We start from the raw sequence: 17,383 nt of genomic DNA, 5'->3' as shown, positions 1-17,383 counted from the left end.
CCGCATCGGGCTCTGTGCTGATGGCTCAGAGCCTGGAGCCTGCTTCTGATTCTGTGTCTCCCCCTCTCTCTGACCCTCCCCCGTTCATGCTGTCTCTCTCTGTCTCAAAAATAAATAAACATTAAAAATATATATATATAAAAAAAAGGTGATTTTGTCTTTCAAAAATGTCTTCCCTTTTCCATGGGGTCCTTGTTTCTCCCAAAGATGACCTTAAAGCCACCTTTAGAGTGGCATTCTCTGATGGCTGTCATGTGGCTCACATATGCCATCTCAAATTTTCTAGTTGCCACATTTAAAACAGAGGTAAGGGGTGCCTGGGTGGCTCAGTCTGTTAAGTGGCTGACTCTTGATTTTGGCTGAGGCCATGATCTCATGGTTAGTGAGATCCAGTCCCATGTTGGGCTCCAGTCCACCCCGGCAGCTCGGAGCCTGCTTGGGATTCTCTCTCTCCCTCTCTGTCTCCCTCTCCCTCTCCCTTGCCACCTCTTTCTCAAAATAAATAAATAAACATAAAAAGAGGTAAAATTAATTTTAACACTATTTTTCATTTACCACAGTATATCTAAAATACTGTTAAAATATATGATCAATATTAAAATCAATGACATTATTTACTGGGTAATTGACATACAGTCCTTACTAGTTTCTGGTGCACATTACAAAATGATCACATCAAGTGTAGTTACCATCCATCACCAGGTAAGACTGTTCCAATATTACTATCAGTATTCCCTATGCTGTGTGATTAATTAGCTTTTTAATTTCGCTTTTTTAAATACTAAGTTTCCAGAATCTGGTGTGCATTTTACTCTCCCCCACCCCGCCCCCGCCCCCCAGCAGGCCACTCTTCAAGAGCCACCTGTGGTTAGCATATTGGACAGCCCAGCTCCAGGGTGCAAATAATCCTCACTTGTTGCTCTTTATTAGGTATTCCTGCATGTACTGCCAAGGGTACATCTGCAGAGTGTCTCTTTTCTCTGGAGGAGAAGGTCGCCTGCCCCCCCAAACCCCAGGGCATTCACCTTCCCACCAGGATGTATGGGACCTCTCCTCTCTGAGAGCGCTGCTGTCCACACTGGCCACGGGTCTACCCTCCGGAAACCGTGGGGCAACTTTCTGCTCCTGGAAGTGAGCAAGCTCCCGGCACACCAGGCCCTCCAGGTTGACAGTGAACATGGGCTCCTCATACAGCTAAATTCCAGCCCAGCTATGAAGGGGGTGAGGCCCTTGGGGCAGGGGGAGGGGGTGTCCCCTCACCACCATCTGTTTGGCATTCACCCTAAAGCCTGTGCCTTCATCTGGTCCATTTATGTCCACAGACGAGGCAGGTGGGGGTGTCTCCTAAGTATCCAGCTTCTAACAAGTAGGCTTGTGATCAGCATCATCGGGTGAAAAGGAAAAGTAACAGCGAGAAGCACAGAATGGTCCTGAAATGAAAATCAACGATTTGCTCCTCCCCTTCTGAGCAGGGGTGGGTGGTGTGGGGCTATAGTGCTGGAATCTCCTAGACACGCAAAGATAATAAAAAGGGCTGGAAATCGCTTTCTTCCAACTGGAACGGCTTCACGGGGCAACATGGGCCGCCAGAGGTCGTAGCTCTGGGGCAGCTTCCTAAACTCTTGAGGCTAAGGCCCCCTCCAGCCATCCCCCCAGACCCCAGGCACCCTCAGAATGAGGCCGTCCTCTGTACTCACTTCTGTAGGAAACACACAGCAAAAAGGATCAAGAGGGACATGTGCACAACAGCTCAGGACCTGAAGAAGCAGGAATCAGCCCCACCCCTGCTACGTGCCCTGAGGCAGAGACAGGGTGAAGGGTGTAGAGCCTGTGCCCTGCCCCGTGGAAACAGCAGGGAGCACCTGAGAGAGGCCCCCCGGCAGACCGCCCTGGCGGGGGGGGGGGGGGGGGGGGGCGCGCAGAAAGCTGGGTGTTTCCACCCCTGCCTCTGGGCTGAGGTCTTGGCGTCCCACGAAGCACCAGTGTCTGAACAAGCAGGGAGGGGACCTGGGGGGGTGCTTCAGTCCATATTCCATGGCAGAGACAGGATGCTGCTTTGCTCTTTTGAATCCCCCCTGCCACCCCCTGCCACCGGGGATTAGCCCAGCTGTCCACCTGGGTCTGCTGCTCTATACTGATGCCATCTCCATAACACTCGAGGTATTGACACGGCAAGTCTCCAACATGTGAGCAAGGGTACAGGCGAGGCTATGGGTACGAAAGCACGCTCCAATGTACCCGTGCGTGGGTCCCAGCATGCGTAGGAGGGCGAGTGGGACATGGGACAAGATGAAACATGCGTCCTGCCTCTCTGGGCATCTGGCTGAGGGGTTACCAGGCCAGAGTTAATGCTGAGACATGATTCCAAAATACAGTGGTGGGAGGGAGTTCACATAAGCCGCATGGATTTGGGTAGAGGCCGTGCTTCTAGAAAGAGACGCTCAGAAGTTTCGACAAGAGCAGCGTCAGCAGGAACGGGGCCAGCCGCTCAGAGTTCAGGCCGCCGTTCCAGTGGGAAACCCGCGTCCAAGGCTCGTGCACACGGAGGGCGGATGTGGTCCGCAAGACCGGCAGACTAACGGGGTGGTTTTAAACCTCTGAGCTCTATTAGCAAACAGGTGGCATGAGATTTGGCTGCTTCGCCCTTCTGAATCAGAGGGGGACAGACGGTCTCGTGAGACGGTCACTTCCCTGTTTAGCTAAAAAGGGTGCTTTGATTTCAGTTGTCACGATACGGCTCGGAAGCGCTCGTGGGGGAACTCAGAGGACTAATTAAAATCAAATAATAAGACTGTCTCAGAGCCAAGGCACAAGCCCGACCCCATCCACAGGCATTGGCATGGGCAGAAACCAAACAGAAGCACCGTGAGAGAGAACGGATGCCCAAGACCCCCCGATCCCACTCGGGACCTTCTCTAAATGCCTGGCCTGCTCTGGGCACCTTACCAGGTCTAAGTGGGGGCTATTCTCTGGGACTTGCAGCTTAAGATCCACAGGGGGAAATAACTGAGTGGAAACAACATCGAAAGAGGCAAGATTCTGAGCAGTGGTAGTTCTGGGTTCCTTGCATCTGCAAATCATAGGGTTACTGCTAATTGAAGAAGATAAATTTACCAAGGAGGAAAGGACAAGTAGTTCCACGCAAGCAACAGACGCTGGGCCCTGCCTGGCCTGAAAGCTCCCAGTTTTCATTCATTGGAACCCTCTGTCTCCGCTGTCCTTGGGAGAGGCTGTGATGGGTGCCAGGACCGGCTGCCAGGTCTGTGCTGAGCTCTGGCAGGTTTGGGTAGCAGTAGGGGTAAACTGAGCCACTCCAGTGGCCTGAAGGGTGTCTCCTCTTCCCCCAGGAAACCAGAGGCCTGCTCTGCACGGGAGGGGTGAAGGGCCGGCACTGTGGCTTTCCCCAGGGCCTGGAGATAGAGGTCCCCGGCCGTGCCTCGGCCAATGGGCTTGGCTGGCCCGGGGGGTGGTGGGAGGAACACATCAGAGGCATCCACTTACTTTTCATGTGGGTGGTAACAGACAGAAACAAATTTTCCATGGACTTATTAAATCCTTTAAACTGACCAAGTTCCTGTAACTAAAACAGAGACAGAGGAGAGATAATGAGAGTTATATTTGAAGACCCGTGTCTGCCCCAGCAGCCTCCAGGTCGCCAACCCCCAAACACTGGCAGGTGTGAGTGGAGTGGGGGTGCTCCGGGTGCGTGCAGGTGTGTGTGCATGCATGTCTGGAGAGGGGTGGGCACTATCCTCTCAGGAGGTAGGGACCCTCTTACTCAGCTTCTTTCCTCTGAGGTTTGACACCCACATCTAAAGAAGGGGCATCAGCAAGGGGCGTTGACAGCAACTACCTCTTGGAAATAATAACCGACATTTCACTGGCTCAGACTGCAGTCAAGTACACTCCTGCTTCTTTAACCTGCTCTTGTATGACCCCACCCCAGCTCCAGGCGGAGGGGATGGCAACACAACAGCCAACACAACAGTGACACAGGGGCCAATGGTGGTACCAGGCTCAGGGGACCAGCCTGGAGCCAGGAGTTAGTTCCACCCCTCCAAGCAGGAGAGAGAAGAAAAAGCAAAAATGACAGAAAGGAGATCACTTCCCTTTCAAGTCCCATCCATCTATCCACCCCTCCATCTATCCTTCCCTCCATCCCTCTGTCTCCCCCTCCATCCATCCCTCCATGCCTCCACCCTTCCAGCCACCCATCTACTCATCCCTCCTTCCCTGTTTCCATCCATCTCTCCATCCATCTATCCATCCATCCCTCCATCCCTCCATCCACTCATCCCTCCATCCCTCCTTCCCTGTTTCCATTCATCCATCTATCCATCCATCCATCCCTCTATGCCTCCATCCATCCCTCCATCCCTCCATCCATCGATCCTTCCATCCCTCCTTCCCTCCATCTCTCCTTCCCTGTTTCCATCCCTCCCTCCATCCCTCCCTCCCTCCATCCATCCACTCATCCCTCCTTCCCTGTTTCCATCCACCCATCCACCTATCCCTCCATCCCTCCTTCCCTGCTTCCATTCATCCTTCACTCCATCTCTCTGTCCCTCCCTCCATCCCTCCCTCCCTCCTTCCCTGTTCCATCCATCCGTCCATCCATCCATCTGTCCATCCATTCAGGAAATACATCTGTGCTGGAACAAGTTGGGAGGATTTAGAATCTCAAGTAGAAAGTGGACAACAGAATTTTGAAGTTCATTCCAGGGTCTCAGTTTGAAACTGGAAAAAGAATGAATATACTCTCTCTCTCTCACTAGCATATGAATGTGCCTTTCTATGTACAGCTATAGTTACTCTCTTTAATTTGCAGAATGGTAATAATGAAAATAATCAAGACCGTGTGTTTTCATGGCACTTTACAGTTTCTTTTTTTTATTTTTTTATTATTTTTTTTTTACTTTACAGTTTCCAAGTACCAGTACAGACATTATTTTGTTAATTTCTCACACCAGCCATGAGAAACAAGCCAGAGGAGTATAATTATTTCCACCTCCCAAGTGGGAACACAGGTAACTCCAAGATCATACCACTGATTTCTGTAGACAGAAATGCTCCTGGTCTACTTTATATTAGCATCTAAAAACACACAAAAGTACACACACACACACACACACACACACACCCCAGGCACTCCCATACGTATAAATCACACACCTGTGAATCGACATATATTTCTTTCTGTTTACACCCCCAGAGGCCCCCAACACACTGCAGCCTATTCAGAACCCCACACTCAAGAGCACAGTGCACAGTTAGGGAAGACAGCCAGCAAAATGACAAGAGTAAAGTGGTGGGGATGTGGGGTGCAGCCAAGGATGTGGGGTACAGGCCGGGATGCAGGGCACAGGTGAGGACACGGGGTGCAGGTGGGGATGTGGGGTGCAGGTGAGGACAGGGGGCACAGGCAAGGATGTGGGGCACAGGTGCAGGTGAGGACGTGGGGTATAGGCGGGGATATGGGGCATACATGAGGTTGTGGGGTGCAGGCAGATGAGTCACTGTTATGCAGATGATCCCATGGCCCCCAAAGCATAGCGGACACACAGACACTGGGCAGGCCCAGCCCTTCTGGCCTCTATTCTCTGCCTCCCTCCACGGCCAGCTTCAGCCACAATTGGATCCCTTTGCTCTGGGGGTCTTGGTCCAACCTCTCAGACCCCCTTTCTTCCTCCATTTCTCTCCCACGTCCCCTTCCCCAGGGAGGCACAGACACATTACCCTGTGGGAGCTGCTGGTGCACTGGCTTTCACTCAGAGGAGGTGGGGTAGGAGGAACCACAGAAATGTTGCTGCCAAGGAAAAACACAGGGATAAGAAACAGGTCATGGATGATCCAACTATTAGGCTTACAAATACACAAGACTCGCCATCACCCTACAGTTCATGTTCTCTGATTTTTTTTTTTTTTTCCTTTCCTTCCTCGCATTTTAGAAGAGGAGCCCGCAGCCCTGCCTGGATCTGCTCCTCCCGACAGGGCATTACTTCCCGGTATCGGAACGCGGCCAAGGAGCACCACGCGGCCAAGGAGCACCACGCTGCCGGTGTCCCGGCCTCGCGCCCCACCCGTGTCGCCTAAAGGAGCCCGGCCGCCCTGGGACCCAGACTCCACGCACGTGTCCGATACGGACGTGCGCGTTCTCTCGGCCCAAACCGCGCCAGCAGAAGTGCCCAAAATTCCGTGGATGTCATAAATCATTAAATCAAGCATGAGAGGAATAAGAAGTTTGTGATGGGGGAGTAAAAGAAATGAAGAGGTCCCAAGATTGGAAAATCTCATTATGGGCCAAAAAAAAAAAAAAAAAAAAAAAAGCTGCTGGTGGGAAGCTTTCAGCAACACTTCAATAAATTCGGTGCAATCAGGTGTGTGAATTGTTGCCAGCTTCAAGAACGCTGGGTGTTTAGGATGTGCATCAAGAAGTTAGCATCTCGCAGTCTGCACTTCCATTTCCATTGGATTGCGCAGATGTCTGAGGCGTCAGGCACTGGGCGTGATGTTGGAGACAGGAGTGATTCGTAAAACAAACGCTCGGTTTAGAGTTTCATTTAAGATGCCATCAAAAATAATATTTCGTTTCCTGACAACGTTTCGGAAGAATGTAAGCAATAAAACCTGTCGTGAGAAAATGCTCTGCGAGCTGCTAAGAAGGCTTTTCATAAGAATCTGGAAATATCTCTGTTTAAATCTTTTCCAGGCACTCTATCATTAAAAAAAAAAAAAAAAAAAAAAAAAAAAAAGTCACATTCCAAAGCAGCCAGGTCTGAAAGTCAAGAGATCTAGAAGTTCTTTCAGTGAGTCCTTGGTGCTCCAGGCCTGGAGGGGCCAGGACGGTCTGGCCTGGTGTAGCACTCACCTCAGTTCCTGATAAGATTGCAAGAGCTTTGCTCCAGCTCTGTCGTGTTTGCCTGGAAGAGATACCAGGAAAGGTCACTCATTAGTAAGAAGACAACCTTGGGGAGGCAAACACAGAAAGTAATCGATTAGAATTCTTATTTTTCTAATGCCACTTCTTGCAATTAAAAAGTAAAAAACCATCTTGGGGGTGACAGAAAGGCCCTAGGGGGCGCCTGGGTGGCACAGTCAGTTAAGCGTCCGACTTCAGCTCAGGTCACGATCTCACCGTTCGTGGGTTTGAGCCCCGCGTCAGACTCTGAGCTGACAGCTCAGAGCCTGGAGCCTGCTTCGGGTTCTATGTCTCCCTCTCTCTGTCTGCCCCTCTCCTGCTTGCACTCTCTCTCTCTCTCTCTCTCTCTCTCTCTCTCTCTCTCCCTCAAAAATAAATAAATAAACTTAAAAACAAAAAAAAAGGCTCTAAACTTCTATTGTGGTGATGGTCACATCAATAAATTGACTAAAAAAAAATATGGACTTAAAACAAATGAAGTGTATGTTCTATAAACTACATTCTGCTAAAGCTGTTGTTAAAAACATGCACATACACCCACGCTAAGAGACCACAATTGCTAGGAAAGGCTGCTTTTATTAAAAGTTGACGTTGGGTTAGATTTTCTAAATCTGGAAAATTTGAAAAGTAGTCCTAAGCTTCCAAGCTTCCATTTGTCCGTTGGAAACATTTCATAATTGAATGACTATATTCCTCTAAACATTCCTTGTTATGGAGATTAAATTAATCTGTTAAAAAATGTAATCTGCTTATTTCTAGTTATGGAGGCTAATAATTTCCTAAATAAGACTGCATCTGATATAGTACTCTTTTTGTTTCAAATAAAGGGGATTTTATGATGTATTACGTCCCCAAAAATAGAACTCTACATGTTCATAGTTCTGTGAACACAATGTTTCCTGGCCCAATGCATAGGAAGAGGTTAGTCTGCCCAGCTGGGAAGCCTTCTAGCAGATTCTCTTGCTCAGGGACGTTCCCCATTGGGCTTCACGCTGCTCAACACACAGCTGAGAACCACCGGACCTGGCATCCTAGGAGGTCTGTCTAGCTCCTGTGTTGTGTGTCTGAAAGTTTTAATCCATTCCAAAGAAAGGCTTACGTACCCACATCATCTCCGTAAGACATGGAGAAGGGCAGGGAGGAGCTTGGGAGGGAGAAGGCAAGCATCTCTGATGTCGAGCCCCAAACCTTAAAGCCAGGAGGCAGCTGGCGCCTAGCTGACCCTAAGCCTTGCAGCCCCCAGGGCAGGGGCCCTTAACGGGAGCTGGCCTCAGGGAGTGCATGAGCCCTGGCATCATAGGTCAGACTTTGGGTCTCCCTGTTTGTGTACATTTGGGGGGAGGTTCAGGACGGTGTTCACCAGATTCTAAAAGGAGTCTGTGAGCCCTCCCCATCCCCCGTTAAGAAACGCTTCTGGGGGTATCCGGGTGGCTCAGTCGGTTGAGCTTACAACTTCGGCTCAGGTCGTGATCTCGCAGTTTGTGAGTTTGAGCCCCACATTGGGCTGTCTGCTGTCAGCGCAGAGCCCGCTTTGGATTGTCTGTCCCCTCGCTCTGCCCCTCCCCCTCTTACGCTCTCTCAAAAATAAATATTAAAAAAATAATAATAAAGAAATGCTCCTCCAAGGCAGAACAGAAAGGCGGCCCCCAAAGGCTGAGAGCTGCGCTAGTAATGGATGAAATCCCACATCTGCAGGAGCCACTGGAAAGAAAAGAGCGCGGCCAGAAGGAAAAGAGAACCACCCCAACTGCAACACGGTCGGTCGGTTGTCATGAAAGCGGAGAAAAACAAGGCAAAGAAAGAGAAAAGTTAGTGATGCTGTTTACCCACGGTGTCCTGGTAAAGACGCAGAACCCAAGAGAGAGTTCTGAGCCCTCTTGTGGGTTGGCTGGTTCGCTCACTCTGGCTGCTGGCTCCTTTCCCGGCTGCCCGCCCTCAGCAGACCCTCAACATCTTGTCCCCAGATTGTTGTGACAGCGTCCCCATGGCACCAGAGTTACAGTCTCCCCGCCCCCCAAACAGTGCTGTCCTTCCACCGCCTAAAGCGCTGCAGTGACTCCGTATTGCTGTCGCCCCAAGTCCGAGCCCCACGCGGCATCCCTGGGCCTCCACACCTGCTCTGGGCCCACCTCGCCTGCCAGCCCCAGCAGCATCTCTTCTTATTACTTCTTTCAGCCCTGCTTCCCCAGACGTTGTCTACTTACTCCCACCTCATCTCCTAGTGCCCTGAGCTCCATCCTTAGCTTCAGTTTAGTCCCCCTACACCGCATTTCCAAATACCCCTCCCCAGGTCCCAGGGAAGGCCTGGCCACAAACGGCTCTCTGCTGCCCCCTGCTGGCCTCATCGGGCCTGGCCGGCCACGCCATGGGCTCGGCAAACCCTTTCTGTAAGGACCAAGTAAGTATTCCAGGTTCCGTGCAGGCTCTGTCCTCTGCCCCTGTGACAGCAGCCAGACACAATACGAAAGAGTGGGCTGTGATAAGATATGATGGACACTGAAATTTGAATTTCATGTTTTTTTTCTAACGTGATACAAACATTCTTCTGGCCATTCAAAAATGTAAAACTCATTCTTCGCTCACAGGACATACAGACACAGACAGAGGGACAGGCTTGGCCCTTGAGACCTGCTGCACCCCATGTCCTAGCTACCCCAGGTGTGGGCAGTGCGGCCCGCCGCATCACAGCCGGAAGCTTGTCGGCAATGCAGAGCCCTAGGCCCATCCCCGAAGTCCGTTCACTGGAGTTTGGGAAGCGCTGCCCTGGGGCTGTGTCCCGTTCACGGTGTATGTCCATTTTATTTCCTCTCCCATCCTTCAGTTGTTTCTTACCAGGGGCTTCCTTAAGAAGCACTATCTAGGGGCGCCTGGGTGGCTCAGTCGGTTAAGCGTCCGACTTCAGCTCGGGTCACGATCTCGCGGTCCGTGAGTTCGAGCCCCGCGTCGGGCTCTGGGCTGATGGCTCAGAGCCTGGAGCCTGCTTCTGATTCTGTGTCTCCCTCTCTCTCTCTGCCCCTCCCCTGTTCATGCTCTGTCTCAAAAATAAATAAATGTTAAAAAAAAATTTTTTTTAAAAAGAAGCACTATCTACTGTTTGTTAATATTTACTTATTTATTTACTTTTACATTTATTTATTTTTGAGAGAGTGAGAAAGAGTGTGAGCGGAGGAGGGGCAGAGAGAGAAGGAGACACAGAATGTGAAGCAAGCAGCAGCAAAGAGCCTGAGGCAGGGCTTGAACCCTTGAATGTGAGATCATGACCTGAGCCAAAGATCTGACACTTAGCAGACTGAGCCACCCAGGCACCCCTATTTATTTATGTTTAAGAGAGAGAATTTATTTCTTTTGAGAGAGAAACCTCGAGTCTGCGAGTCGGGGGAGGGGGAGGGAGAGAGAGAGAGAGAAAGAGAGAGAGAGAGAGAGAGAGAGAGAGAGAGAGGGAATCCCAAGAAGGCTCCACACTGTCAGTGTAGAGCCTGATGCAAGGCTCGATCCCACAAACCATGAGATCCCTGACCTGAGCTGAAATCAAGAGTCAGACGCTTAACCCACCGAGCCCCCCAGGGGCCGGGTGAGATTTCTTACTTTAGAAATGCTTTCTATTTGTCCTGTGTATCTTACCCTGCTTAAGTCAAGAAACAAAGCTGGTGCACGTGGGTTGGGACATCCGGCCTTGGGTGTGAGGGCCCTGAGGGGAGGCACGGGCCTGGCAGTGTGCGTGCCAACAGCGCCCTCCATGCCCCCCCTCGGCTCCCCCTTGGGTCCTAGCCCTGCCCCCTCCCCCTCCAACACACCCTCCAGAGGGGGAGGTGCTGTCCTTTGCGTGCAGCGCCCCGTGTGGATCTGACAGCCAATGAACTTCCTCCACCGCATCCAAGGCTGCTCTGGGCTGAGTTGTACCCCCTGAAAAGACATGCTGAATCCAACCCTTAGCACCTGCCACTGTGACCTTATTTGGAGATAGAGTCTTTGCAGATCAAGCTAAGGTGAGGTCATTAAGATGGGCCTAATCCAACATGACTGGTGTCCTTATAAACAAGGGGAAAATGGGGGACTCCTGGGGGGCTCAGTCCGACTCTTGATTTCACCTCAGGTCATGATCTCACGGTTGGTGAATTCAAGCCCCACATCAGGCTCTGCGCTGACGGCATGGAGCCTGCTTGGGATTCTCTCTCTCCCTTGCTCTCTGCACCACCCCCCCCCCCCCACCATGCTGTCCCTCACTCTCTCTCTCTCTCAAAATAAATGAACAAACTTTATTTAAAAAAAAAGAAAAATTTAGTCACAGAGAGAGACATGCACACAGAGAAGACAACAATGTGACACCTTGACTTTGGACTCCCAGCCCCCAGAACAGTGAGCCAGCAACACATTCTAGCTTTGTTCTAGCTCAGAGGTCCTTTGGGATTCAGTCCCTCCTGCCTCCCAGGATCACCCTCTGCCGTATGGATCACCCGTCCCCTTCGTGGGTCCTGGTGAAGGTGGATTTCCCAGATGCCGGTGCCTCACTAGACTGTGCTTCTCCCGTGTTCCTGGCTCACGTGGCTCTCTGCCCCTGCCAGGGGATTATTCCCCGGGATCCGGTGCCTGTCCTCACCAGGCTGGCCTCTTCATGCTTGCCCTGCACACTTCATTAACATTGCCGCCTGCGCTGTGATGGTGCACCTCTGTGTCGGTCTCCCCGACTGGACGGTGGACTCTTTGAGGACACGGGTCCCATCTTATGCATCTTGGTGTCACCGGCATCAGCAAAGGGTTTGTCATGCGGGGGTGGGGAGGGGTGTCTATAAATACAACGGCAACCAGCACTATTTTACCAAGAAGCGTTACCTCCTCGTTTGAGCCATACGACCAAATACACGTGAAAAGACGGTCATCGTGTTTTCACAGCTCAGCTTACGTGTAACTCATCCGCTCATTCACACTCATCGTGTAGAATCCACAGGGGCACTTTTACGGGGACAAGGATAAGGAGGATGCAGCTCTGCTCACAAGTAAGAGCATATGGTGCTGGAAGGGTCCATTCAAGCTACAGAACACGGGCGAGGTTTCTGGAGCAAAATCCAGGTCTGCAGCTGGCACAAGCGTGCCTACGACAAATCACCTGCCATCTCTGCACTACTTCTCGATGCAAGGGGCGCCTGGGTGGCCCAGTTGGTTGAGCGTCTGACTCTTCATCTCACACGTCGTGATCTCACGATTCATGAATTTGAGCCCCACGTGGGGCTCTGTGCTGCACTGACAGCTGCTTCGGATTCTCTCTCTCTTCCTTTCTCTGTGCCCTCTTCCACTTGTGCGTGTGCACCCCCCCCCCACACACACACACACTCTCTCTCAATATAAACTTTAAAAAAGAAAAAATAAATACAGGTACGGCACCCAATTTCACGTGCTCACAGAAACTCCCATAGAACGGATGTCCCTCCTGGCTGGGCTCCATCGTCATGCCGGTCAAGCACACTAGCCGCCAGCCTACCAGCACCCTGGACCCCAGGCCCTGCGGCAGGTGCCATGCCCCGCTACCCCAACACTCTTCCCGCTTGGGTGACATGTTCACAGCAAAGAGGGCGCGGAGCAGACTCTCTGTAATGTCCCAGTGCAATTCAGCCAGCCCGGCAAATCACGCTGTCGTGGTGGCCAAGTGGCCTCCCGTCCTCAACTGCGGGATCTGTGTGGGTTATTCTTCTTGCAAGACATCACCCCTAACTTCTCCTGCTACACTGTAAGGCCCCACAGCAGCCCTTTGTTAGAACAGTTATACACACCCAGACAGCCATGTGGGATCCAGCTGTAGAGCTAACAGACCGTCAAGTGGAAGGATGGCCTGGCCCACAACCACCTCTCTGTTGGTGCCCACAGAGGGGAGCAGCGCCCTATGTAGGAACCCACAGCCTGAATTCCAGGTATGACGCAAAGCAAAAGGCAGGCGGGGCTATCCCATGTGGAGCCATCCTGGGAACAATGCAAATGTGCCCCTTCCTCAAGACACTTTGGTCTACCCTTAGGAATTGGTCGTAATATACGGATTTTGTTAGAACAACGCATCGTGCTGATTCTTCCAGAAAAGTCATCACAATAAGCACACGATTTTTGGTTGTCGTGAACTGTACCCCTTTAGTGGTGGCTCCCTAGTACGGCATTCAACCTGTACAACTGTATGTGACAGGCCTGATGGTCGGTCCACACTGGAGCTCGAGTATCCTCTAAATTTTAGAAAAGGTGAATAAGCCCAAAGGTTGGAGGGGGTATTGCACAATCACAGCGTGTTTTAGGACTTTTTTTCTTTAGTAGGAAAGAAAGTGCCTAGAACAATAAAGTTTTAAACCAATTTTTGGCTCACATATGCAAAATGGAAAATGTCTCAAAAAACTTGACCTATAAACCCCTCAGCATATAAAGAATCACGATATCCTGTCATAAATGATTTTGGAGGTGGATTCCAGAAAAATTTTTAAATATATTTTAGTCCTTAGAGAAGCTTTGAGTTTAAATAGCACTGGGGCCAAGCCACTAGCCCAATATGAAAGAAGATGAAGTGTACAACTGTGAATCAGCAACTAATGCCTCCAGGGGAACAAAAATTAATAACAGTAGATTTATGACCCTGTTGGCAGAAAATATCTCTCATCCAGTATCCTTCTGCCACTAGACATTACTCTTCTGCTTAGTTGCAAGAGAGGAAAATAATTTTTGCTCCTTACTTAAGCTCCCTATATTCTGTCGGCAGAAATCCTGGATGGCTTTCATGTTAACAATAATCACCAAGCGCTGGGCAGTAACTCTTCCCCAAAGATACACTTCAGGTTGGTAGTAACTGGCCTCGGTTTGAGGACGTGGGGACTAGAGTATGGACTGCCTTCCTGGGTCTCTTGATTTTCTCTAAAAATGGAATGTAGGTTTCAGGAGTTCTCTATTCTAAAGAATTTGGGTATTAATCCTTTATCAGATATGTGATTTTGCAAATACTTTCTCCCATTCTGTGGGTTGCCTTCTTACTCTCTTTACGGTGTCCTTTGATGCACAAGTTTTTCATCAGGATGTAGTCCCATTAGTCCTTTTTTTTTTTCTGTTGCCTGGGCCATCTAAACAAATCATTGTCAAAGCCAATGGCATCTTTCCCTCTATATTTTTTCTTCTTCTTCTTTTTTTAAATGTTTATTTATTTTGGAGAGAGAGAGACAGAGCATGAAGGGGGAGGGGCAGAGAGAGAGGGAGATAGAATCTGAAGCAAGCTCCAGGCTCTGAGCTGTCAGCACAGAGCCAGACGCGGGGCTCGAACTCATGAACCGTGAGATTGTGACCTGAGCTGAAGTCGGATGCTTAGCCAACTGAGCCACCCAGAAGCCCCTATATTTTTCTTTTACGACCTTTATAGTTTTAGGTCTGTTGTCCATTTGTACTGTGTTAGGTAGGGATCCAACTTTGTTCTTTTACATGTGAGTATCCAGTTTTCCCAGCACCATTTATTAAAGCCTGGCCCTTCTGCCTTGAACGATATTGGCATTGTTGAAAGTTATTTGACCACGTATGCAAGAGTTTTTCTCTGGGTTTTCTAGGCTATTCTATTCCACTGTTCTCTGCTTGTCCTTATGCCAGTGTCACATTGTTTGGATCACTGCAGCTTTGTAGTAAGTTTTGAAATTGGGAAGCATGAGTCTTCTAACTTTCTTCTTCCTTTTCAGGAAACAAACAGGGGCACTTGGGTGGCTTAGTCGGTTAAGCGGGCTCTTGATCTCAGCTCAGGTCATGATCTCACGGTTCTTGGGATCAAGCCCCGAGGTGGGCTCTATGCTGATACCATAGAGCCTACTTGGGATTCTCTCTCTCTCTCCTTCTCTCTCTCTCTCCCCGTCCCTCCCTCCCTCCCTCCCTCCCCTCTCTCTCTGCCCCTCCCCTGCTTATGTGCACTCTCTTTCAAAATAAATAATTATTTTTTTTAAAAAGAAACAAACAAAATGATCCAATTTTTAAAATGGGCACAGGACTTCAATAGTCAAGAAAATACACAAATGGCCAATGCGTACATGAAAATGAAAAGATGTTCAACATCACTCATCATTAGGGAAATGCAAATCAAAACACAACAATGCAGCCACTATGGAAAATAGCGCAGAAGTGTCTCAGAAAAATTAAAAACGGAACTACGATATGACCTAGCAATCCCACACTGGGTATATATCCAAAGGATATGAAATCACTACTGAACAGACATTTACACTTCATTCACTGCAACATTGTTCACAACAGCCAAGACATAGAAACAACTTAAGTGTCCTTCAACTGATGAACAGTTAAAGAAAATGTGGGATATATTAAAACAGAATATTTTCAACCATAAGAAGGAAGAAATCCTGGGGCGCGTGGGTGGCTCAGTCGGTTAAGCAACCAGCTCTTGATATTGGCTCAGGTCCTGGTCTCATGGTTCATGAGTTCAAGCCCCACATCTGGCTCGATGCTGATGGCACAGAGCCTGCTTGGGACTTTCCCTCTCCCCCTCTCTCTCCCTCTTCCCTGCTCACACGGTCCCCCTCTCTCAAAATAAATATTTTTTTCTAAAAAAAAAATGAAGAAATCCTGCCATTTGTAACAACATGGATAGACCTTGAAGGCATTATGCTAAGTGAATAAGTCTGACAGAAAAAGATCAATACTATATGATGTCACTTATATGTGGAATCTAAAAACATGAAACTCAGGACAGAGAGTAGAATGGTGGTCGTCAGGGGCGGGGGGCAGGGTAAATGGGGAGATATTGGTTAAAGGGTACAAACTTTCAGTTATAAGGTAAGTTCTGGGAATCTAGTATATAGTCACCATGGCGACTACAGTGAATAGGACTGTGTTGTGACTTCAAAGTTGCTGTGAGAGCAGTGTTAATGTTCTCACCATAACAACAATGGCAAATGGTAATTGTGGGAGATGAAAAGATGTGTTATCAAACCTTATTGTGATACATTTTTTTTGCAATATATACATCTATCAACTATCCAAAAAATCCATACGCAGAATGGAATAAATGTCAGGCTAGAAGATACGTAATACATACTGAGGGAATGACTTAAAGAAATACACAATGGAATACCACCTCATGCCCGTCAGAATGGCTATTATGAAGGAAAGAGAGAAAGAAAGAGAATCACAAGAAGGATATGGAGAAACCGGAACTTTGGGCACTGCTAGTGGGAGCATAAAATGGCGCAGCTGCTGTGGAAAATAGTATGGTGGTCCCTCAAGAACTGAAACATAGAATTACTGTTTGATCCAGTAATACCACGTCTGGGTATAAACACAAAAGAAGGGAAAACAGGAACTTGAACAGGTATTTGCGCACCCATGTTCATAGCAAGCACTGTTCCCGATCGCCAAAACGTAGAAGCAAGCCAAATGCCCACTGGGATGAATGGTAGACAAAATGCAGTATATATAACCAATGGAATTTTGTTTGGTCTTAAAAAGGAGTAAAAGTCTGACACATGCTACAACATGGATGGACCTTGAAGACGTCATGGTAAGTAAGAAAGACACAAGAGGACAAATATACTGATTCCATTTACATGAGGTAACTAGCATTGTCAATTCATAGAACCAGAAGGCAGAATGGTGGTCACGGGGAGCTGGTTGGGAGGGCGGAATGGACGGTTTGTGTTTAATGGGAAAGAGAGTTTGGGTTTTGCAACATGAAAAAGCCCTGGAGTCAGATGGTGGTGTTGGTTGCACAAAACTGTGAACGTGCTTAATGCTGAATTCTGCACCTAAAAATGGTGACAGTGGTAAATTTTATGTCTATTTTACTGCAATAAAACAATGAACATGCAGTTCTTAAATAGAAAATGATTTTCTTAGTTAAGTATGTATGTGTCTGTTCTTTCCAAAGATGTATTCATATAAGGAGATAGCTCAATGTCCCATTGTCAGGGTGCTCCCTACAAACTACCCTGATCGATAATTTGGTCTAAACATATGAACACATGAATTCTTAATTCAGAAATCTTATTCAGTTCAGTGATATCACCTTGGTTTCTTTTTTTTTTTTTAATATTTATTTATTTTTGAGAGAGAGAGAGAGAAAAAGGGGGAAGGGCAGAGAGAGAGGGAGACACAGAGTCCAAAGTGGGCTCCTCACTGTCCACATGGTCAGCTCAAAGCCCGATGCAAGGCTCAAACCCATGAACTGTGAGACAGTGACCTGAACCGAAATTGGATGCTCAATCAACTGGGCCACCCAGGCACCCCTCACTTTTGTTTCTCATTCTGTTCATAAACAGGAAAATAATGATGGTCACCAAAATGCGGTAGCATCATCAGCCTATCATGTAGAGCAGAGGGAGGCAAACTTTCTGCAAAGGGTCAGGTTAAAAAAGTATAGGCTTTGCCAGCCATAGGATCCCTGTTGTAACCTCAACCATTGTATTGCAAAGCTGGCCACAGACAGAAAGGAGTGAGCATGGCTGTGTTCCAATAAAA

At 48.8% G+C, this 17,383-nt stretch overlaps 1 protein-coding gene across 6 annotated transcripts in view; it reads right to left on the bottom strand.

Annotated features, from left to right (window-relative positions):
* Positions 1 to 17,383, bottom strand: part of SYTL3 (synaptotagmin like 3) — a 96,742-nt gene that overhangs the window by 34,590 nt on the left and 44,769 nt on the right. For all 6 annotated transcript variants that reach the window (XM_042987442.1, XM_042987438.1, XM_042987439.1 and 3 more), the window contains 3 exons: positions 6,869 to 6,920; positions 5,737 to 5,806; positions 3,502 to 3,580 (listed from right to left, as the gene is read on the bottom strand). In XM_042987442.1, coding sequence (XP_042843376.1) covers positions 3,502 to 3,580; positions 5,737 to 5,806; positions 6,869 to 6,920 — 201 coding nt within the window. The remainder of the gene's footprint in view (positions 1 to 3,501; positions 3,581 to 5,736; positions 5,807 to 6,868; positions 6,921 to 17,383) is intronic.

Source organism: Panthera tigris, chromosome B2 (assembly GCF_018350195.1).
Source record: "Panthera tigris isolate Pti1 chromosome B2, P.tigris_Pti1_mat1.1, whole genome shotgun sequence".
Taxonomy (NCBI): domain Eukaryota; kingdom Metazoa; phylum Chordata; class Mammalia; order Carnivora; family Felidae; genus Panthera; species Panthera tigris.
This window is presented reverse-complemented; position numbering and strand designations above follow the sequence as displayed.